The sequence below is a fragment of the Perca fluviatilis genome, chromosome 11 (assembly GCF_010015445.1).
Source record: "Perca fluviatilis chromosome 11, GENO_Pfluv_1.0, whole genome shotgun sequence".
NCBI classification, from domain to species: domain Eukaryota; kingdom Metazoa; phylum Chordata; class Actinopteri; order Perciformes; family Percidae; genus Perca; species Perca fluviatilis.
In genome coordinates this window covers 6,180,000-6,203,463 of record NC_053122.1, presented here as the reverse complement: position 1 = coordinate 6,203,463, position 23,464 = coordinate 6,180,000, and the positions used below count along the sequence as shown (strand labels likewise).

The 23,464-nt window shown below is 39.0% G+C and overlaps 1 protein-coding gene and 1 non-coding gene across 2 annotated transcripts in view; one reads left to right on the top strand and one right to left on the bottom strand.

The window, feature by feature from the left end:
* The window catches only part of LOC120569021 (double-stranded RNA-specific editase B2-like), a 58,891-nt gene extending 47,199 nt beyond the window's left edge, over positions 1–11,692 (bottom strand). Inside the window, exon 1 of the mRNA XM_039816823.1 lies at positions 11,399–11,692. Within this exon, the coding sequence (XP_039672757.1) occupies positions 11,399–11,501 (103 nt within the window). The 5' untranslated portion in view covers positions 11,502–11,692. The remainder of the gene's footprint in view (positions 1–11,398) is intronic.
* On the top strand, positions 2,721–2,802 carry trnas-uga. The gene has a single exon. It is a non-coding gene; the product is annotated as a tRNA-Ser (tRNA).
* Positions 11,693–23,464: the final 11,772 nt, after the last annotated feature.

Sequence of the window (23,464 nt, the reverse complement as noted above, 5' to 3'; positions counted from 1 at the left end):
GCTCCTGCTGAACTGCGACACACAGTCGGACAAAATTTGCAATTAGCCATCAATTTTCATAAAACAGCCCATATTTGACCTCTACATAGTTGATTTCTCGCATAAAAAAGTCTCAGAAGTGAATTTAGTATTTAAAAAGCGGACAAACAATGTATAACATTTCTGAGATCTGTGTGACCTAGATTCAAAAGACTAAGCTGACCTCAGGTCAGTGGTGTAACCTTGGTAAATGTTGGGGCGTGACAAAGATAGAGACTAGAGCCAAATAAGGAGGTTCGTTGAGATTTGCCCGTTTTCAGAGGCAGTTTCAAATAGTGAGATTTGCAGAGGAAAGAGGTGTCAATGGGATTTAGAGGTTCTATGTATGTCATATTTACCCTCCAAACTGTCGTTTTTCAACTATGACAGGGTTAAATCGGTTTTGCATTCTATCACCCCTTTAAAATTCCTTCATTCAACCACATTTGCATGTATGCATCATTTGCATGCTGCTTTTATTTATTTATTGTCTAATTTGATTGTTGCTCTTGATCTAACTGCAGATCTATATCAAGTATAATTTTCTTTCCTGCGCAGCGAGAACATGCCACAAAGCTTTTTTAAAGTTTACATCTAAATCTAGTTTAGTGCAGAAACTATCAAATCCCTCTCAAGCAACAAATGTGCTAATGCCTGCTTTCAAATGAACAGACTGATTGTCACTATTTGGAAATGAGTGATGAAAATATTGCCTGAAACATATGGCAATGTGCAATGAAATTGCAGTGAGAGATAATAACAGTGACAGCAGTAATCTATCGCAGGCTGTCAACTGCTGACAATGGCCTCGTTTCAACTTGTAATGCCCTCGCCTGCTGCTTTACTGTCACTTTATCAGTTTGAAAGATTGGGTTTCATTTTGTCTCTAATTGTGGATTGTATGTGTCCTTGTTGATTTCCTTTCTTCTTTTAGATTTTGTTTAGGAAATCAAGTTCTGGGTAAAGCTACAAAGTTTTCAATCTGCTGCCACAAAAGCCTGATTAGGGACTGTTGAATGAGAAAAGAAACAATCAGCAGTCATTGGTGAAAGAAACTGGAAGCTTAGTATCAAAATGTGTGGAGATTTAAATAGGAAGAGGTTTCTGTTTCAGTGTCAAATGCACAATAATCGACACATTCTCATAAACGGGTTCGGGTTCCGACTACAGAGCTCAGTAAACTGTCGCTCGTTTCAGGGGGCGTTGCTAGGTGAGCGTCATGCGGCAACAAGAGTTAAGTTTAGTCACCAAAATGAGTAGTTAAAGGGATACTTCACCGATTAGCATTAAGCTTTGTATCAGTAGAAACCAGGTAGTATTTTTGAATGACCGTGCTGACACAAAGCTTAATGCTAATCAGTGAAGTATCCCTTTAAGTTTAGGAGAAAGATCTTGGTTTGGATTAAAGGAACACACCGACTTATTGGGACTTTAGCTTATTCACCGTAACCCCCAGAGTTAGATAACTCCACACATACCCTTCTCATCTCCGTGCGTGTCCTAACTCTGTCTGACGCACCCACTGCTAGCCTAGCTTAGCACAGATCCTGGAGGTAACCGGCTCCATCTAGCCTACTGCTCCCAATAAGTGACAAGGTAACGCCAACATTTTCATATTTACATGTTGTGATTTATATAGTCACAGCATGTACAAATAACAAGGTCACATGACACACAGCCATCTTCTAACCGTATACAAACTGGGAACTATATTCTCAGAAGGCGAAGCACTGCTACTTCTGCTACTTGGGCGGAGTGATTGGCTCGCAGCACCTGAGGAGCACCGTGGTGAGGAGCAACTGAACAACGGTGCTTTTCAGGTGTTGCGCTAATCTAGGGTGAGCATATTTGGACATGTCCGGGCAAAATAGGACGTTTGGTCACCCTAAGCTAATCACTCCGCCCAAGTAGAAGAAGTTGCAGTGCTTCGCCTTCTGAGAATATAGTTCCCAGTATGTATACGGTTAGAAGATGGCTGTGTGTCATGTGACCTTGTTATTTGTACACGCTGTGACTATACAAATCACAACATGTAAATAGGAACATGTTGGCGTTTATTAGCAGCAGTTGGTAGATGGAGCCGGTTACCCTCAGGATCTGTGCTAAGCTAGGCTAGCGTTGGGTGCGCCAGACAGAGTTACAACACGCACCGAGAGGAGAAGGGTATGTATGGACTTATCTAACTCTGGGGGAGATGGTGAATAAGATAAAGTCCCAATAAGTCGGCGTGTTCCTTTAAAGCCATCTCGAGGAACAGGCATAGATTGCCCATCGGGAGCACGGGAGATTCCCCAGTGGGCCAGTCTGTTTGTAAGGGGCAGGGCTGCATGTGCTGCACGCCGGTTGAAAGCTTTCTTTTTTGTTGTTGATTGGCCCGTAGAGAGAAGAGAGATCACATGATTGGCCCACTTGTGTGTCTTTCATGTGAACACTGGCCATTCACATCCTTGGTCTTTGGCTAACCGGCCCACAGGGAGGAGAGAGTTCACATGATTGGCCCACTGGTTTATTTCTCATCTGGTCTCTGATGCTTTTCTGGACTTTAAAATAAATTCAAAATCATAGTTCCAACAATGTTCTCCTCTGTCTTGCAACACCGTAGAGGCTAGACTTCATTTCAGTTCATTATCACATGGTCTCACACATCCCTTATCAATATATTTCTTTATTTTTATTCTTGTTATGCAAAATTGCTTCTAGCAGCTGTGATGGCCGAGTGGTTAAGGCGTTGGACTTGAAATCCAATGGGGTTTCCCCGCGCAGGTTCAAACCCTGCTCACAGCGATGTAAGTCTTTAATTGAAAATCATACCAAAATGATATTTCTGAAAATTAGCCTACTTTAAGCTACTCATGCCTGATGCAAGAAAAAATACCAAGATCATATCCTTGTTTACGCTAATGGTCATCTTTGGTCACACCCTTTGTGTCCTAATGGGGAAACACACAAGATAAGAGGAAAAATTGAATGCATTGCAATCCACTACAACAGTACTCCAGGATCAGCTGGCTATGTCACATGTAAATTGAATCATACTGTTTTTATCTCTGTGCAAATAGTTATTGACGGAAAGAAGAAGAACATGAATATAACAGCTGATTCATAACTTTTGAACACATTACACCGGTTAAATTCATAAATGTGTTTTTTTTCCCTCTCCATTTCAGCCAAGCATTGTTTTCCTTCTCAAAATCATTATTTACCCTCTGAGCTGAGAAGGACAACTTAAGTAAATGCATTCTTATTTTATTAAAGCTAGTTTGAGAATGCATCCAGTGACTTTCACAGCGTAAAGCTTCAGCGTGCGTGGACGTGTGTGTACGTCTGTGCATGTGTGTGTGTGTGTGTGTGTGTATGTGTGTGTGTGTGTGTGTGCGTGTGTGTTTAATATTTGTATCGCTCACTGTGATAGGACGATCAAATTTAATGAGAGGACCATTAAATAGAATTTACTGCAATTTCCCTAAAACATCTCAGACTGACTGGATGGAAATACATTTACAAAATACAGATAATCATGTTTTCTGTCTGTCTATTCTGTATTTATTTTTTTAAATAAAAAGCAACTGTTTAAGCAGGTTGTGGAAAGTCACGGCTCAAAATATAAAAAATGAAGAATGAAAGAGTAGCACTTACCCCTCCCTCCCTTATTACTAACACTAAAGTGCCCTTGAGCAAGGCCCTTTATCCCGTACTGCTCCAGTTAAACCAGCGGTGTCTTGGTAGGTGGGTAGACTGTGGCTTTCAACAATAATTTTGAAGTTTTCACTCACAAAAACGTTACTCAAATACTGGACTTGAGTACAAAGTTGAGATACTTGTACTTCAATCATGTATTTCCGTTTCATGCCACTTTTTTAACTTCTCAATAGGAGGGACTTATTTTTTAAAAATTTTTACTAACTACCACCATGACATTTGTACTTTTCGAGTCACTTTACAGATTAAGATTTTACCTGTGGATTCTCAGTCACTTCTGTTTGGACTTGCTTCCCATGTCAGTGATGTTACAGTGAACTGTATATCTCCACTTTGCCAATAACTCTTTGAACTGTACCTGTCTGCCTCAATTGTCTGCGTTTGAGCCCAAATTCACCCATGTCGCTAGTCGTGTTTCCATCAACGTATTTTTATGCGCATTTTGAAGTATTGCATTAGAAAATGTTGATGGAAACGGCAAAATTTAAAAAAAAATGTCTTCAAATTCGCAAATAAATCTGTCTTGCTTGAGGTGGTTTTTGCCTTTTTCGAAAAAAATAGTTATTGCGCAAAATGGGAGATGGAAACAGCTTTGCTGAATAAGTGGTGACTCACTCACATGACTATAGTCCCGATATCCATCGGATGGGGGAAGGATCGGGATACTGGTCCCATCCAGTGCCGTGTACACTTGTGGCACAAGCTGTGTAGTGGAGTTGCGGTGCACTATAGCCTGTGCCTCAGCCACGTCGGGTAAATTGACAAATTGGTTCAACAGCTTGAATCATACCATATGGCCCTGCACACCGCGTATACACAGTGGTGAACGGTTGTCTCGCTGACACCAAATGTCTCTGCCACAAGCCTGGTTTCTGCACAGGTGGCCAACTTGTACAATGCTACCTCTCTCCATTTTAGCCAAGGAACTTAGCTTCTAGACTCTTTGATTTAGCAAGCCGGTTTACAATCTACAACCATGCGTAATGTCAACTTGTAACGAAACTACGCTTTGCGTAGTCTAGTTTATTTCGCTCTAAACCAGTTGATGGAAATGCTTATAATTTGCATTTTCTCATTTTTTTTCGCTTAAAATTCGCTTGACAATTAGACGGAAACATGAATACTATCTTTCGAACAGCCCTTTCCTCCAAACACAGTGCTGTTTTACAACGGTCCTTATTTTTCCTTTGAAGTCCTGTTTTAGAGGCTACAGTCAGGGAACAAAAGTCCGTGGTGTGTACATCACAGATTGCCTAAAAGGCCGTAACATGATTGCCTGTAGCCTCACGTTGCAAGATTAGCACTGATACATATCAATGGTTATTTTTGAGTAGGTATACAGTAAATTTCCCTGCCCATAGGAGGGTGTATACGCCTCTGAGTAAAGCTGCTCATTTGCCAATGGATCAGAGTGTGGTTTCGCTTTGCAGCTTCGAAAAGCGAAGGCTCCTGTGACTTGGGCACGTACGTTTCCTGGAAAATGGCTTCTTCCTGAAAAACAGCGCCTCCTTAGTCATGATATCTCGTACTACATGAGTGGATACAACTGAAAACAACAAATTAAAGCTGTGGATTTGATAAACGCTTGAACACACAGAGGGGACCCCAAGTCAGAAAGTCAGCAAATGCGGTAGAGGATTTAGTGTCTCATTCAGTTTTCATATTTTGGGGTGTTTCTGTTTCCAGTAAAGTTCATAATGGAGATGGACAGGAGAAACAAAAAAAAAGGAAGAAAAATTATTCAAATACGATGTAGAAAGTTCACAGATTTTCCCTGTTTTAATGTAACGTTATGTAGCATATTCAGCCCCAGTGGGGATCAAAACTCAAACCCTGGCAGCAAGAGTTCCCCTCACTGAGCTGTAGAAGAAATGGGACCCCTAACCCTTGCAGAGTTAGTGTCGCACTTTACCCGCTCAGCATCCCTGCAATTAAGTTAAATGGGCACACAAACCATATTGCTAATGTTTTCATGAAGCCAGAGCCCCAGAGAAGTATGGAGATTGCAGAATCCATCAGTGAAATTGCACACTGACATGCCCCACTGAGTTTGACTGCACGATGGAGCTCACTTATCCATAATGCATCCAATATACAGATATGTCCAAACGCATGACGTGTCATCGGAAAAAAAAACCACTGACAGGCCCGTCACAGAGAGCAGATGTTTCTTCCATGTTGGAGAATCGTAATCCGCGCTGAAAGCGGGACAATCAAATGTTTTCTCTGACTGGATTTTACAGCCAACAAATACCAGTTAATGACTGTTAAATTTAGACTGAAAAGCCGCGCAGAAGGGGATTTTACGCCCAAATGGCAACAACTTCATCCTGTCAGCCGACAACAACTTCATGCTGTCATCTGTACAAAGAGATTAATCCTTATTAACAAAATCATTTCATTATGTACTCAAAGGACTTTGTCCACTAATTCCTAACAGAGGGAGAGTTTAGTTGGTAAAATAAAATTGCTCACTCTTTTTATCTATAAAATGTTAGCTTTGTTTTCTATTTCTTCAGCATGAGACACACTTCTATGACTTTATTTCACACAGCAGTTATATTTAACGTAGACAACTGGAAAACTTTCAACCAAAATTCAACCCGGTTTTACTTTACGTGTTTAGTTTAGTGTCGTGCTGCCTAAAATATTAAGAATGTTCTGGAGTCAGGACGTGGTTAGCTTAGCTGAGCATAAAGATGGGAGGCAGGGGGAAACGGCTAGCCTGGATTTGTACAAAGATACAAAAGGATTTCTACTTGGAGCGGTACTTAGCTTTAATAATGTTCACGGTGGAGAAAGCTGAGTCTGACAGCTGTACGTCGATCGCTCTATGTTGTTTTTTGCCCCCAACTGCTCCTTCCAGTGCCTCCCAACGGTGCCTTCCAGGCAGCGCTGCCTGGAAGGCACCGTTGGGGGCAAAAAACACCGATAAACACGTAGATCCAAACATGGTCAAGGTGTGTAGTTTTTGGTTAGACCAAGCAGAGAAAAACTGTCTCCGACACAGTCTGTAGACAGAAATTAGCGAGTCAGTTTCTGTCCATGCTGTCATCTCTCTTACTCTGTTGTTCTCTCTACGCACGGTGAACAATCGATTTGATTGGCTCAATTGAGTGGCGCTATTGCCGTGCTAACTGGATTAACTGTGACCGTCAGATACAAAACAATGCTCTATGAAGATTATTCATTCTTATTCATTTATCAGAAGTTAGTCACAGGTTTGGATAGAACCGTTACTTAGCTTGGCCCGGACTGCGGCCCGCCATTCATGTAGTGATGCTCGATCTTGGCTAACATATGTACAAATCTTAAAACGCCAGCTTGGTGTTTCAGAGCTTTTCCAAAAGAATGAATTAAGCCAGTGACGGACATGGGGTGTGTGCCAATTAAGTTCAAATGACCTGTATCTTTCTCTGTGAATCGCTCATTTTAAATGTCAACATTGCCAAAGCCATTGACCTGGATTTATGTTGATTTTGTCAGATGACTTTGTGACCCTAAAAATAATGATTTGGTCAGTCGGGCTGTCTTTCTTATTCCTTCCTTCAAAAAGACGTAACGTGCCTTGAGAAAGGTCCCTGGGACCGAAACGTCGACAAATAAACTAAATGCAGAGGTAAAAACTTGCGTGCGGGAATTTTCTTTTCTTTCCTTTTGCAGTTTTTTTTGTTTGCCAACTAAAAAAAAAAAGAAGGCAAAGAAGTAGAAGAAAATGAACGATCTTTTAATGAATATGAATATTTGATATCTCTTTGCTCCTCGGGTTAAACAGGAAGTTGTTCTGGCCCTCCTTCGTGAAGACCGTCTCAAAGTCCTTATTCTGCCCCGAGGAGTGAGGAATGAGGAGGGATCTCTGAGGAGCTATGAGCGAGGATACAAGAGAGCAGCCTTTCCGGGAAGCCGTGCAGCTGAAAGCCGTCGCTAACTCCGCCCGTACGGCTGACAAATTTACATAACGCTTCAGAGGAAAAGGATGTCTAATCCCTCGGAAGACACATTGCCTTGCTTCCTTTCTCCTCGCATGATTTCCTCGTCTCTCCCGTGCTTCATCGGTGGGACGGAGTAAGACGTGAGGAAGGGAAGAAAGTGAAGGAAACGTGGATGCAATTTAACGAAAGTGAGATGCATCTCTTGCTTCACAGAGACCCCGTCTCAATCCTTGCTCCTCTGGTGCAGAATAAGAGCTTTGCGACAGCCTTCATAAAGAAGGGCCAGAATGACTTCCGGTTCAAGCGAGGATCCAGGAGATGTCAAATCAGAGAGTTGGGATTCACGCAGAGAAACTTCAAACATTGTTGAGTAACTGTTGGACAAAGAGGGAGTGCAACAATCACCCAACATGAGTTTCCCCACTGCTGTGATGTCTGCCATTTGAGGGAAAAGATGCCACCTTCTGTTTAGGCAGCTGGCATTAAAGTACAGCTGATTGATGGACGCATTAGCTGAGTGCATTCTGGCCCTAAAATAGTGGGATTTGAGGAGGACACACTGTCACTCCAGCACTGATGTACAAAAAAGGCCAGTGGGTCATCAATGAAAGTGGAATAGGCTTAGCGCACTTTGAATAACCATTGGACGTAATACAAAAGCCATCACGGAGTAATCTGCAGCGTTTACTGCGGATTAGCATGTGGAGAACAATGCCAGTTTAATCCTAAAAGGATGACCTGTTGCCCAGACGACTGTAATTATGATTACCACGGCTCATGATGAGACAGTGCATTCACACACATACATGATACAGAGTAAACAGAGAGGGAAACGTACAGAGGTTTCAGCTTCATAAGACGCTGAAATTCTGTTTCATAGAATGCATATGAAATCATGCAGGAGACCAAATACACTCACACATTCTCACACAATATTCACACTTTCACACAGCTAACGACTACTTTCATTGTCAATTAATCTTTTTTTTTTCAGGATGAATAGATCAGTTGCTTCAAGGGCGTAGGTTTTGTTATATTTTCTTATAATTTACATTTTGAGCGATATTTAAATTTTTATGCAACAATTTGTACCTTTTCTTCATCACTTTATGGTGCAAATGTCAGTATTTATGTAGTCTATATCCACAATATTCAACTACCGTGTGTGTTGGCGTTCTAAACTCCAGTGGATTTATGAGGACTATGGTTAAAGCAACACTAGGTAACTTTTCCCGCTTTGGTCCCCCTACAGGTTGGAAGCGGAATTGTCCATTACATGACATTATGCAAGTTTGCCGGATTGGGTAGCGGATCTGTAGTTCAAATGAACTGGACAATGTAATGTAATAGACAATAACGCTTCCAACCTGTAGGGGGACCGAAGCGGGAAAAGTAACCTAGTGTTGCTTTAACTGCTCCTCAGATCTCTGCAGGGTAAATCCAGACAGCTAGCTAGACTATCTGTCCAATCTGAGTTTTCTGTTACACGACTAAAACAACTTTTGAATGTACGATGTACAAAACAAGCTCCAAAGTTCCAAGCTATTAAGCAGCGATCGCGCCGTTGGCTAACGCTGTTGCGCGATATAGCAAAAACAAAGCGCGGAGCCATAAGCTCCAAAGTTTAAATCTACATTAATCTTTCTTGATTTTTCACTTCCTGTTGTGTTCTTTAACACTGTTGCACAATGTCGCAAAGTAGACACAGTTCTCGCTTTCCGAACATGTTTTGAGCCCCTTGAACGGTTATTTTTTTTACCTCTTTTGGGGAGTGGGTTGCCTTTCATATTTTTTTAAGGCGGATAAATCTACCTTTTCTAAATATTGTGGGGGACATATCCCCCACAAAAATCTACGCTTGTGATTGTTTGGGCTCAGAAAATGTTGAAAAATGTGGATCAGTGTTTCCCAAAAAGTCCAAGATGACGTCCTCAAATGTCTTGATTTGTCCACAACTCAAAGATATTCAGTTTACTGTCACAGAGGAGGGAAGAAACTAGAAAACATACACATTTAAGAAGCTGGAATCAGAGAACTTTTTACTTTATTTATCTTGGCATGGATCGATAGAGCGACCATGACATTTTGTTCATTCATGTTCCCCTCAGGATGAATCCTAATGACGTTAGCAATCCTCTAACTTCTTTTTAGCGCCACCAGAAGGTCTGTATCTTTACTAGGTCCTGAGGTGGGAAATTGGTGGGACAGATTTCCAGCAAATTGATCCCTGCTTCCATTCACACATAAGCCCATGCAGGAAATGTCCCTGCACATTTTACGAAAAGAGTTTCTTATTCTAACTCAACGGTTTTGAGGATTAAAGGGTTATATAGCAGCTACCAGATCCGCCTTCGACACCATGCATATCTGAGTTGGGGCTATGTAAATAGACTTGATTTAACCTGACGGGTTTGATTGCAATGAATGCGATTAGGATCTATGACTTGCAGTTTCATGCAGAATGGAGTTTTGATTCGGAGTTCAGCCTCAGTGGCCGCAGCAAAAGTCATATCTGTTGTTCCCCCGCAACTAGAGAAAGAGCAAACCCAAATGCCAAAGATTTAATGATTAAATAGAAAATTCTTAACTCTTTCCCTCTGGGATTCAGTCTAACCTCACAAGTGAGTATTTCCCTCTGATAACTTAACTTAACGCAAACAATAAGGTCATTTTCTGCCTCCAAAAAAACCCACAAAAGTATAATTGTGTGACTTTAAACACGCTTGAGTAACTATTAAAAAAAAAAAAGGATCGCAGTGATCTTTAACTCGCACACCAGATAAGAACTGTAGTTCCTTGACATTCAGTTCTTCCTGAATGCTTTTATTGTATGTTTCTTTGAACAAGCATCAATTTAATGAATGTAGCGCAATTAGAATTATATAAAAATCAAAGCAAATCTCACAACAAAACTGTAAGCCAACATAAGAATAATGTACTAGAATGTAATAAAAAAAAACATGCCATGAAGTACAAAAATAAAGTCTCTAAAGACACAAAAGAGACCTTTGTAAAAAAAAGGTCTTTGTAAATTATAGAGTGTGGTGTGGACCTACTCTGTCTGTAAAGTGTCTTGAAATAACTCCTGCTATGATTTGACACCGTGAATAAAACTGAATTGAAACTATAAATCGTTTCTGCCTCCTAAACACAATGTAAAATTGTGTCACTTTCAACAAACTTAAGTTGCTATAAAAGAAATGATTGCAAGAGGACGTAGTGATCTTTGACTCGCACACCAGATATGAAACTGCTGCTTGATGACTCTCAGGTCTTCTTGAATGCTCTTATTGTTAAGTTTATGTAGTGCAATTATACGTATATCAAAGCAAATATACCAGCTCAACTATAAGCCTACAGAATATTAATACACTAGAATGAAAAAAAAAAGCCATAAAGTACTAAAATAAAGTCTCTTGAGACACAAATGAGACATGAAACTGTAATTCAAAACTGGCCAGTGCAACCCCCCCCCCCCCCACCCCTCCCAAATTACCTATTACAATTTCCTTTACATAACACGTTTGCACCATAAATGGGTGCAAATTGTTGCAGAAAATGAAGTATTTGAACCTTCTAAATTTCAATTTTGCTCAAAAGTGTAGACCCCCGCCCCCTGTCTGTATAGGATCATTTTAAAGATTAAAATAAATCCGACATAATAAAGTCCCTGTAAACCCCCCACATTAATATGAATTTTGGTATCATATCAGTGTCACAATCATGTACACTTTGCCTGCTGCACTAACCTTTGCCTTTGCACCTCCTCCTCCTCTTCCTCTTGGACTTTCCCTTCAGATCGCGCTCAGACCGCTCCATGTTTCTGCTGCAGGTCCCATGCACCAGTGCCATTCCACAGATTCCCCCTTCTTCTTCTTCTTCTTCTTTAATTGATTGATTCCCTCTCCTCCTGTGCTGCTTCTTCCTATCTTCTCCCTGTCTGAAGCCCAAATGCTCAGGGAGGACTGAGAGTGCAGCTCTGCTGTACAGTGGCTGACTTCTCCCCGCCTGCTGCCGGCTTTAGGAGGCAAGCGCCTGTTCAGACTGTGACATCATGAGGAGAGGAAGAGCTTTTGGTTTGGGCTGAGATTCAGCATCACTGATACAATGTCACTCCGTTTTTAGCCATAGTATAAGGGCACGGCTCTGTGGATTTGATTTTTTATATGGGTTTATTTAGCACAACATTGACACATTTAAGAGTCATTAAATAAAAAAAGGACTTGTGAAGGAAACCCAGAAAACCCTCAGGGGGCTTGGCATGTTGGGTTCCCTACGATTATTCAACACAAAGTTTAAGTTTATTTCATTTATATAGCACTTTGATGCACACAAGTTTGACGAAAATATAAGTAAACAAGCATAAAACACACACACACACACACACATACATATATATATATATATATATATATATACATAGATATAGTGGGAATCCAACATGATTCAATTAGAAACAAGTGGAGACCCAAATTGAAACCCTTGAAGTCAAACAAACATATATATATATATATATATATATATATATATATATATATATATATATATATATATATATATATATATATATATATATATATACACCCTCATACTCTGCTTCTGACTGGCTAGTAGTCCTTACCTAGCTACTGAGCATGTGCGACTCCCAACAAAGATGGAACAGAAGTGAGATGTCTCACTCTGTAGCTAAAACAGAGAGCTCAACACACAGGGTGAAAAGAGGAGCTGCAGCAATGTGCAGTATGACAAAAATATGTTTTTTTAAATTAAACCATATAACCTATTCTGATACAACCTCTAAACACAATTATGAACCTTAAAATGAGCATAATATGAGCACTTTAAACATTAAAGCACACACAAAATGTAGGTTAGAAAGGACTCCAGCTGTGTTGTTCCTGCTGCAGCAGGAGACAAACTGAGCTTCTGTCGTCATGCAACACTTTCATCTCCTTTGTTTCTGCAGGCTGCAAAATGAATTTAACATGCCTACATTTTAATGAATGAAACAAAGAAATAGAGTAATATACAAAAAAACTGCTATATATAGGTTGTATTTTATGTATGCATTTGCTGTGCTATGGTTGAATTCAAAAACATGCTGTGCAGCCAAACCCACAGAAGTTGATTTTAATTTCCATTCGAGAACCCGACATTTTTTCAAATACACCAAATATGCCAGGTTAAATTTGGAGAAAATGTGTATAAAATCATACAGAACACATAGAATAGAATATTTGAAAGAATAATAATGCAGTATTGGGTTTTAATACTTACTTGATACAGATTATATACGTGATGCTGTCAGCAGTGTGAATCGTCAAAGTGACTAAAGCTTTCAAATAAATGCAATGGAGTAAAAAAAGGACAATATTTGCCTCCAAGATGTTGTGGAGCAGAGTATAAAGTGGAAGTCTTAAAGCTACTTAACAGGCAAAAGAGACACAGGTTTTAATTGACATCCCGATACCAGACCTTCTGCTTCGATATTAAACTCTCCACTTTACTATTTTGCATCATAATGTCAACTTTGCATAATCGTCCCCACTTTGCTTTGACTCCCAATTAACAGCAGCTGTTTAATCCCTGCCAGTCACATCTGACTGCGTTACATCCAAGCTAAGATCCAAATCGCCCCCTCTGCTCCCAAACATAATTTTATTGTTGCTATCATCACATTTTAATCTCCCCCCCCCCACCTCCTCCATGGCCTATGCCGTGTTTTGATCCTCTTGGCTTGCAGGTTTCCAGTGACTGACTCCCTCTTTAGAGGATTAGCGAGACGCTGTACCTCTTTGTTAATCTCCAGCTGAAGGTGGCGTGCTGCTGTGCCTCTGGGATTCACATTTCTTGTGGCATTTCATTGACTCAGGGGCGACTCTAGGATCAGACCTTTAGGGGGGGCTCAGCCCCTAATCAGAATGTGACACGGATACCCCCCCCCCATTCATTAACCGAAAATCTCTGAGCTAGCTACTGAACAACGTCAGTGTCACGTTTTTTGACACTAACAGACAAGTTCGCAAACTGTCACTTGAAGCACCATTGTAAAAATTGTAAAAATAAATAATAAAAATGTAAACATAAATAAAAATGTAATGTTTTTTATTATTATAATTTTTAGGGGGGCTGAGATGAAATTTACGGGGGCTTGAGCCCCCCTAAAAAGGGTCTAAAATCGCCAATGCACTGACTCCTAAAGCTCCACGCGTTCTTTAATGATCGCCCACTCACCTTCACAGTGCTTGATGTCGAAAGACCCCGGGGGAGAATGGCGAAGAAAAAAGCCGTGTGCTCCCTGTGGAGATTATTCTAGTTTGTTGCTGGAGAAGTGTTAGGGATTTGGCTGTATTTTGTAAAGTGACTTATATGAAAATGAATGATGTAGCCTACAGTTAGGCTCCCTAACTGTGGGTCGTATTAGAGGGTAGGAACAAACAACCTTTATCTTCATATGGAGGACTTTTTGTTTGTTTCTAAAATAAGGCCCTAAGGCCGGTCAAATCTGACTCCAATTTATTAATTTCTGCGCCTTCTTACATCGGAGAACACAAGGATCACTCTGAGACGAAGAGTTCAGTTCAGCAAAGTTTACTGAGTCCAGCATAAAAGTACAACACAGCTGTGGATTCACAAACAGCATCTATGTTTCCTTGGCAACAGACACTTTAAAGGTCCCATGGCATGAAAATTTCACTTTATGAGTTTTTTTAACATTAATATGAGTTCCCCCAGCCTACCTATGGTCCCCCAGTGGCTAGAAATGGTGATAGGTGTAAACCGAGCCTTGGGTATCCTGCTCTGCCTTTGAGAAAATGAAAGCTCAGATGGGCCAATCAGGAATCTTCTCCTTATGAGGTCATAGGGAGGAAGGTTACCTCCCCTTTCTCTGCTTTGCCCGCCCAGAGAATTTGGCCCACCCATGAGAGAGAGACATCATGGCTTTCAAACGAGCAAAGTAGCAGTTGGTCAAGGCCACACCCCCACCCTCCACCTTGCCCCCCCTCTCTCCTCCAATAGCTACAGACACAGAAATGGCACATACTAAGGAAGCTCATTTGTAGGACTGGCTCTAGTGGCTGTAATTTCCCCACATGCTGAATTTCGCGAAAGAGACTTCAGATAGAGTGTTGGGGCCACTAACGGGGTTTTGGCGGTCTATATAAAAGAGACTTCAGATACAGTAATAGGGGACCACTAAGGTCTATATAAAAGAGACTTCAGATACAGTATTAGGGGACCACTAAGGCCTATATAAAAGAGACTTCAGATACAGTATTAGGGGACCACTAAGGTCTATATAAAAGAGACTTCAGATACAGTATTAGGGGACCACTAAGGTCTATATAAAAGAGACTTCAGATACAGTATTAGGGGACCACTAAGGTCTATATAAAAGAGACTTCAGATACAGTATTAGGGGACCACTAAGGTCTATATAAAAGAGACTTCAGATACAGTATTAGGGGACCACTAAGGTCTATATAAAAGATACTTCAGATACAGTATTAGGGGACCACTAAGGTCTATATAAAAGAGACTTCAGATACAGTATTAGGGGACCACTAAGGTCTATATAAAAGAGACTTCAGATACAGTATTAGGGGACCACTAAGGTCTATATAAAAGAGACTTTAGATACAGTATTAGGGGACCACTAAGGTCTATATAAAAGCATCCAAAGAGCAGCATGTCATAGGACCTTTAAGTCAGAGCTGGTCCACCAAGATCTCATCTGAAAGTGAACTCTGATCTGTTCTCTCCCTCAAGCTTATATCTATTCCTCATAGGGAGGGGGTGTCTTCTTGTTTCTAGACAGAAACTGGTATCTTCACAGACACACATGACAAGGTCGTGGCCTCGTGTGGTGCAACGTCCTCTTCTGTTCTCGCAACCTTCAAACAATGCACCTCTATGCCATAAAAGCCTAAATTATTTTTACGACTTAAGCTTAAATTTCTGTGCATCAGAGGTCACCCGGAGTACTTTTAACCACTTCCTCAATGACTAACACAGCTCTTTTGCAACGAGCACATACACACATATATCTACACCCATCCACTACCCCAACATACCAATTATGAGGAACTTGACGCTCTTTTACTTTACTCCTGCCATAATTACTACTCCCATTAATGACTTATGTGGCTGTTTTTTCGGGGTGCCACAGTCTCGTACAAACACATGATATGCAACCTACACAGAAATATGCAGCAGAGGTGATAGAATAATAACATGTCCGTCATCCCCTCCTGCTGTTTCCAGACAAACAAACTATTAAAGGTGAGATAAAGTGTGTGGGAGACACAACAGAGAGGCTATTACTGCGTCTGATGAGAAACAGAGAGACTGTACTGTATTTCAGCCTGTGGCTAAGACCCCACTGGGCAGACAGAATGAACTGCTGTGTAAAATGAGCTCAACATCGCAGCAAATAGGACACAGCAGCGTCCTTGTGCCTTCCTCAGGCCAAACATTATACTGTACATTAGATCCATCTCACTGTTCCTCTGTGGAGAGCGGCAGCCTGCAGGAGCGCTCTCTCCGGCTGCATGTACAGGATAAATGGAAGCATGTTGTTTTTTGTATTACTTTATTGTAGTACTTTTCTTAGTGTCAAGTGCAAAAAGCATTACATTCTTTGTCGTACTACTTTTTTTTTCTTTTCCGTATTACAGTAAAATTCAATAGGAACACCAAGGGGAAACTGAATTTTAACTGTTAAAGACCGCTAAACTTACATGTCATGTGACTGGTCGTCAGGTAGACCTACTGAAGGACGCAATTTGAGACACAGCATCAGTGTTGTTTTCTATATGGTAACAGTAGTTCATATATTGAACAGAACTTTACAATTACAGACGACAGTGCTGCACAGCATTGAGTTATTATGACTTTGAGACTTTGTACACTTCATTTTCTTTCTTTCCTTCCAGTCTACTTTCCACACACATATATATGATGTATTATTATTGTAATGTATTTTGATTTGTCTTGAATGTGTGTGTGTGTATTATTATTATTGTTATTGATGTGTGTTGTTGTGTCTGGTTGTGTGTATTGTGATATTATTGTTATTATTGATGTTGATGCGTTCTCGATTATTGTCTGTGTGATGTCTGTGTGTATGTGTATGTGGGTGTCTCAGTATGTTGTGTGTGTGTTTTGTGTGTTTGTGTTGTGTGTGTATTATCGTTGTGTCTATGTGCATGTTTCTCAGTGTTTGTGTTGTGTTGTGTTGTGTTTTCTAGTGTATGTGTATTGTTGTGTGTTGTGTATTATTGTGTATTGTTTGTGTGTTTGTATTGTGTGATATGTTTGTTATCTCGGTGTGTGTGTGTTCTCGGTGTTTGTTGTTGTTGTTATTTGTCGTGTGTGTGTTTCTCTGTGTTTATGTGTGTGTTTGTATTGTGTGTGTCTCAGTGTGTGTTTATTGTTCTGGTTTTTGTGTATGTGTTGTATTGTTCGGTTGTGTTGTGTGGGTATGTGTTATTGTGTATTTTTTGTGTGTGTGGATATTATTATTGTATTATTGTATTTTATTGTATTATTGTGTATTGTGTTGTCTCAGTGTTGTATTTTGTCTCAATTTTTGTTTTATGTATGTGTGTTTGTTGTGTGTCTCAGTGTTTTTATTTTTGTGTCTCAATTGTTATGTATTTGTGTCTCAGTGTGTGTGTGTGTGTTTTTGTTTTTGTTGTGTGTGTTTTTGTTTTGTTGTGTGTTGTGTGTCTCAGTTTTTGTTTGTGTTTTAGTGTGTGTGTATGTGTGTGTGTGTGTGTCTCAATTGTTGTTATTGTTGTTATTATTGTGTTCAGTTTTTGTGTGTGTTTTTGTTATTGTTTTGTGTGTAGTTTTGTGTGTGTGTGTCTCAGTGTGTGTGTTGTGTGTGTGTTCTCAGTGTGTGTTGTGTGTGTGTGTGTGTGTGTGTGTTGTCTCAATTGTGTGTGTGTTTTGTTTTTGTGTGTAGTTTTATTGTTTTTGAGAGTGCCGCCGTGAAGTCAGCCACCCTGGTCACGCTTGAGTGCGGCGACGGGGAGTCTCATTACGCTGTGAAATAACGATCACACCGTGATGAAGTTGATTAGATTCCATGAATATTTGAAATGCGAAACCAAATAGCTGATTAAATATTTACTGATGGTTTCCTTCGTGACAGACTGAGAGATCATATCACATCTCCCAAATGACTGACTGTACTCTACTGGAAAGTCTTTAATTCATTAACACTACTTTCCAAAATCATATAACCGTAATTATATGATCATAAGGTTTATTTTGTCAGTTTTAATGACAGTCAAATGGGATGGTTTTAGTTTAACTTAACTGAACTTTTTCACCCAGTTTAATGTAGTAGTAAAGTCATTTAGTAATAAAAATATGCCAGTGGAAACACCAACAAATATTCTACTGATGCTAGCTGTTATTTTATTTATGTCAATAACAAAGCACTGACACAATTATTTTGTGGAAGAAGTACTCACATCCTTTATCAAAGTAAAAGTACCAAAGTAACAATCTAAAGATATTCCATTGTAAGTATAACTTATGCATTCAAAATCATATTAGTACATAATTAGTTAAGTCCACTGAAAGTATGAAAGAAAAAGTACTTGTTCTGCAGAGAAATGGCCCCTGTGACAAGTGATAAATGACCTCACAGTAATTGGCTTTTTGTGTCATGACTTTGGTGTTGCTGAGTGAACCTTGAAGGGGAACTACTCCCATTTTCAAAATTCATACATGTATAAATCTCTCAAATAATAAAAAAAACAAGAGGGCTAAAACTCTTTCAAACTTATTTCACCTAACAACACATACCTCTTCTTCTGGGCACTCCTTTCCATTTTATGGAGACATGGGTCTGGCGGCCTAGTGGCGTAGTGAACAGATTAGTTGTGTGAAATGATGTCAGCATCATGAATACACACTAACACATATGAACATCTGGATTTTTACAACAGCCTGATTTTGCTCAAGCGTCGTTTTTTCTCCGCGTGTAATTCAATTCAAATAACTTTATTTATCCTCTTGAGATTGGGGTGTATTGTGTAAAAGCACGAGGAGCAGTTCTGACAAGTAAATAAATATAATAAAATACACACAATGCCATATACCACAATGAAAAATAAGCAAGTGCAAAAGTGCAATAAGAGAAGAGCAGCAGCAAGACAGAAAGAAAGAAAGAAAGAAAGAAAGAAAGAAAGAAAGAAAGAAAGAAAGAAAGAAAGAAAGAAAGAAAGAAAGAAAGAACAAAAGAAAGAAAGAGGAAGGAGGGAGAGAGAAGGGATGCAGCAGTCTGATGGGAAATGTTAGGGACCGTGTCAAAGGTACATGCAATATGGTTACAGGGAGAGAGTTTTATTAGGTTTTTATCAATAGCTTCCTCTTTTTTTCATTGACACATGAACTTTATTTTCATCCGACACCTTATCTTGGCATGCACTCCTTTTAAAAGATACATGCATGAATGAACTTTCATGACCCATTTTTTAACAATGTCTTCTTGTGTGTTTTTTTTCATAGACACTTCAGACCACCGAAAAGAGAGTTGAGCCAGAAGGCAAAGCTCTCGATCTACCGGTCACATTTTTGTTCTTATCCTCACCTATGGCCATGAAGGCTGGGTCACGACCGAGAGAACGAGATCCAGGGTACAAGCGGCCGAAAAGGGGGGGTGGCTGGCGTCTCCCTTAGAGATAGGCTGAGCGAACTGCGGTTAAAAGCATGTGTGTCTCAGTTTGTGGGGCGACCTTATGGAACGGACTGAACAATGACATCAAACACAGCCATGATATCATTCAGTTCAAAAATAGATTAAAGAAATCCATACTTGACCAATAGAGAAAGGAATAGACCGAAACATAGGAATGGAATTGTAATGTAAAGGTATTGTTGTTATTGTAAGACCTGAAAGACTGTATGCTGTATTTGCATATCTATTTGTTTTGTTATAATATGATATTGTGAAGTAGGGGCAGGACCTAATATAATAATAATAATAATTCTCGAACTAATCCTTTTTTATTATTGTTTTGGTCTTTGGTAAATTCGGATTATTTGTGTTTTAATTTTGTTTTGCAACATTGTTGATTGTTGCGTCGAAAGGAGCCAGTTGAGGTGGTTTGGGCATCTGGTGAGGATGCCCCCTGGGCGCCTCCCTAGGGAGGTGTTCCAGGCCTGTCCAGCTGGGAGGAGGCCTCGGGGAAGACCCAGGACTAGGTGGAGGGATTATATCTCCAACCTGGCCTGGGAACGCCTCGGGATCCCCCAGTCAGAGCTGGTTGATGTGGCTCGGGAAAGGGAAGTTTGGGGTCCCCTGCTGGAGCTGCTGTCCCCGCCACCTGACTCCGGATAAGTGGACGAAGATGGATGGATGGATGGACTTCAGTCCAAAACCTTATCAGAACCTCCTCCCTCTTTTAAAGAAAAATAGGGCAATATGGCCAAATGCAATTCCGACTTCTCACATTTTTTAAACCTCCTATTCTATTTCTCATGCTACTTGACAGACCATCTATCGGCAGAAACATAATTATTAGCTGTGTGTACAGACCGCCAGGAACAAGTTTGACTACATTTAATGAAAAAATTGCAGATTTGCTTAACAACATGATCACTGATAAAGTACAAATTGTGCGTGGAGATTTCAACATTGATTTACTTAATCAACGAGTTTTTAAAGGTACTTCTGAGTTTATAAATATAATGTACAGCAATCATTTATGTCTACTCATTGACAAGCCAAGCAGAATCACAACAGAAACAGCAACACTAATAGACCATATTTTTACTAATAGAATTGAGGATAAAGTTGTTGGGGGGCTATTTATTAGGGATGTTAGTGATCATTTGCCAGTGTTTGCAATATTTCCAAATTTTTTTACACGAAAAAATAAATCCCGTACTATTAATAAATTTATAAGAAGTTGCATGACAAAAAATATTGAAGAATTGATAAAGGATCTTAGTAACCAGAAATGGTGTGATGTTTACGTTGAAAATGATGCAAATGTGGCATATGATACTTTCCTGTATAGATTTATTGAGTTGTATAATATTAATTGCCCCATTAAGATGATTCAAAATCAAGAACCCAAATCTGCAAAAAAGCCGTGGATAACCAAAGGCATTGAAAATGCATGCAAAAAGAAGAACACACTATATGCGAAATTTGTTAAAAAAAAAGAACCATTGAGTCGGAAGAAAAATACAAAAAATATAAAAACAAATTGGTAAGCATTATCCGAAATAGTAAAAAGCTATATTTTTAAACCCTCTTAGAACAACAAAAGCAAAATATGCAAGGAACCTGGAAAGTACTAAATAAAATTATTAAAAAAACAAATAACAAACGAGAGTGTCAAAGTCATTTTATAAATGACAATGAAGACCTTATTAGAAACCCAAAGGAGATAGCAACCGAATTCAATGATTATTTTTTTAATGTGGGTTTCAATTTGGCAAAAGGCATTACCGATTTAAAAAGTAAAAACATAAAGAGTTGTGAATATATCAGCAGGAACCCTTCCTCTATATATGTGTCTGACATTACCAAAAACGAAATACTGGAGATTGTGAATGGCTTTAAAAATAAAAGGTCAACGGATTGGACTGACATAGATATGATCTAGTTAAAAATATAATCTACTCAATACTAGAACGCCTGACTCATATCTTTAATTTGTCCTTTAAATCTGGTGTGTTTCCAGATCAGATGAAAATTGGTTAGATGGTTAGAAAGTTATCTTGATAACATTTTAACGATCAGCATTCAGAAATGTGTAAAGTAACTTGTGGGGTGCCCCAGGGGTCTTTGATTGGTCCAAAGTTGTTTATTTTATATATTAACGATATCTGTAAGGTATCCAATTTGTTAAAATGTGTTTTATTCGCAATTGACACAACATTGTATGTATCTGGGGAAAATCTTCATCAACTAATTGCTGATGTGACCAGAGAACTATCCAGAATCAAGCGATGGTTTGATCAAAATAAACTATCCTTTAATCTAAGTAAAACCAAATATATTATATTTAGTAATCGACAAATTAAAACTAGCATGAGCTTAAAGATTGATGAGGTGGAACTAGAAAGGGTGAATGAAAATAAATTTCTTGTAAAAATATTAGACCACAAATTATCCTGGAAACACCACATCGCTCATGTTCAATAAAAATATTAAAAAAATATATTAAAAAAATAGCTTTATAAACAAGTATTTTTTAAACAAGCCATCTCTGTATATTCTGTATTGTTCGCTTATTGTTCCATACTTTTCTTATTGTGTTGAAATATGGGGGCACGCCTACACCACAAATATAAAACCTATTTTTATTTTACAAAAGAAAGCTATAAGGATAGCCAATCATTCACCGTATAATGAACTGACAAACTCAATATTTTGCTAAATTTAAAGCAATAAAACTTTCAGATCTTGTCAGTCTGAATACTGCGGTCTTTATGTTCAAAGTCTATAGGAAAATTTTGCCTGAAAACATATTATGTTTGTTTGAAAAACGGGAACAGAAATATAACCTAAGAGGAGAGAATATGTTTAAAAAACAAATGGTTAGAACAAATTTTAAAATGAATACGATTTCGGTAAAAGGGGTCGACTTGTGGAATGGTCTTACCAATGATCTTAAGAGGAGCAATTCCATTCATTATTTTTAAAAACAGTTTAAAACATCAATTTTTGTTAAATATATGGTGGCCTAAGAAAAATTGTTTGTGATTAAGTGCATATGTCTGTAGGTATGTATGTATGTATGTATGTATGTATATGTGTACGTATATGAGTATATATATAGTATGTATACATGTATGTGTGTATGAATACACATGTTTACGCATGTATATTGTTTATGTTTAAATTCTGATGGGTAGATGTTGTTTTGTAAAACAGGGTAGGCGTAATAAGCCATGGCTTCAGCCTACACCTTTTCGGTTACCACCCTTGTTTCTAATGAATTTGCTGTATATATTACGTTCTATGTTCAGTAACCGAATAAACTTTCATTCATTAAAAAAAAAAAATCTATTTATTTTGTTTATTTGTGTTTGGAGTAAGGGGCAGGCAGTAGACGTAGCAAATATTCCTACAGATAGATAGATAGATAGATAGATAGATAGATAGATAGATAGATAGATAGATAGATAGATAGATAGACAGATATACAGATAGATAGATAGATAGATAGATAGATAGATAGATAGATAGATAGATAGATAGATAGATAGTTACTTTTAATGTCCTGTTAAAGACTATTTGGTTTGCAGCTCGACATCGCAGCACACACACAAAAGAAATCATTTCAAAAATATAAAAACACATATATAACACACCCTGGTGATTGTCATGCAGCTGAACAATTTAAAAGAACATCAGAAAATGTGACATTTGCACACCTATTTGTGTCACGAACTTAAAATCAATGTAGGTAAAACGAACATTTTAGGAGGTTTAATCATTCGAATGAAACCTTTCAATCTCCATGTCGAGCCCTAGCTGTGCTGACTTCTTTATATGCCTGACACTGCAGCCGACACGGAAATTAATTTGTTCCCTATCACTTCCTGGCACACATTTTGATAAGATATCTTCCATTGAGTAGCTGGTGCGTAGAACAAAGTCGATCAAAGGGATCTTAATTACTGCAGAAAGGCAGAAAGTCACTCTCATATTTTAAACAAAAAATATCTCTTGCAATGTGAAGGAGAATTGCCTTAAAAAACCTCCAGGGGCTTGAGAAGTGGTATTCTGCAGGCAACATATTAAAGAAAATGATCACGTCTCTGAATATACAATAAAA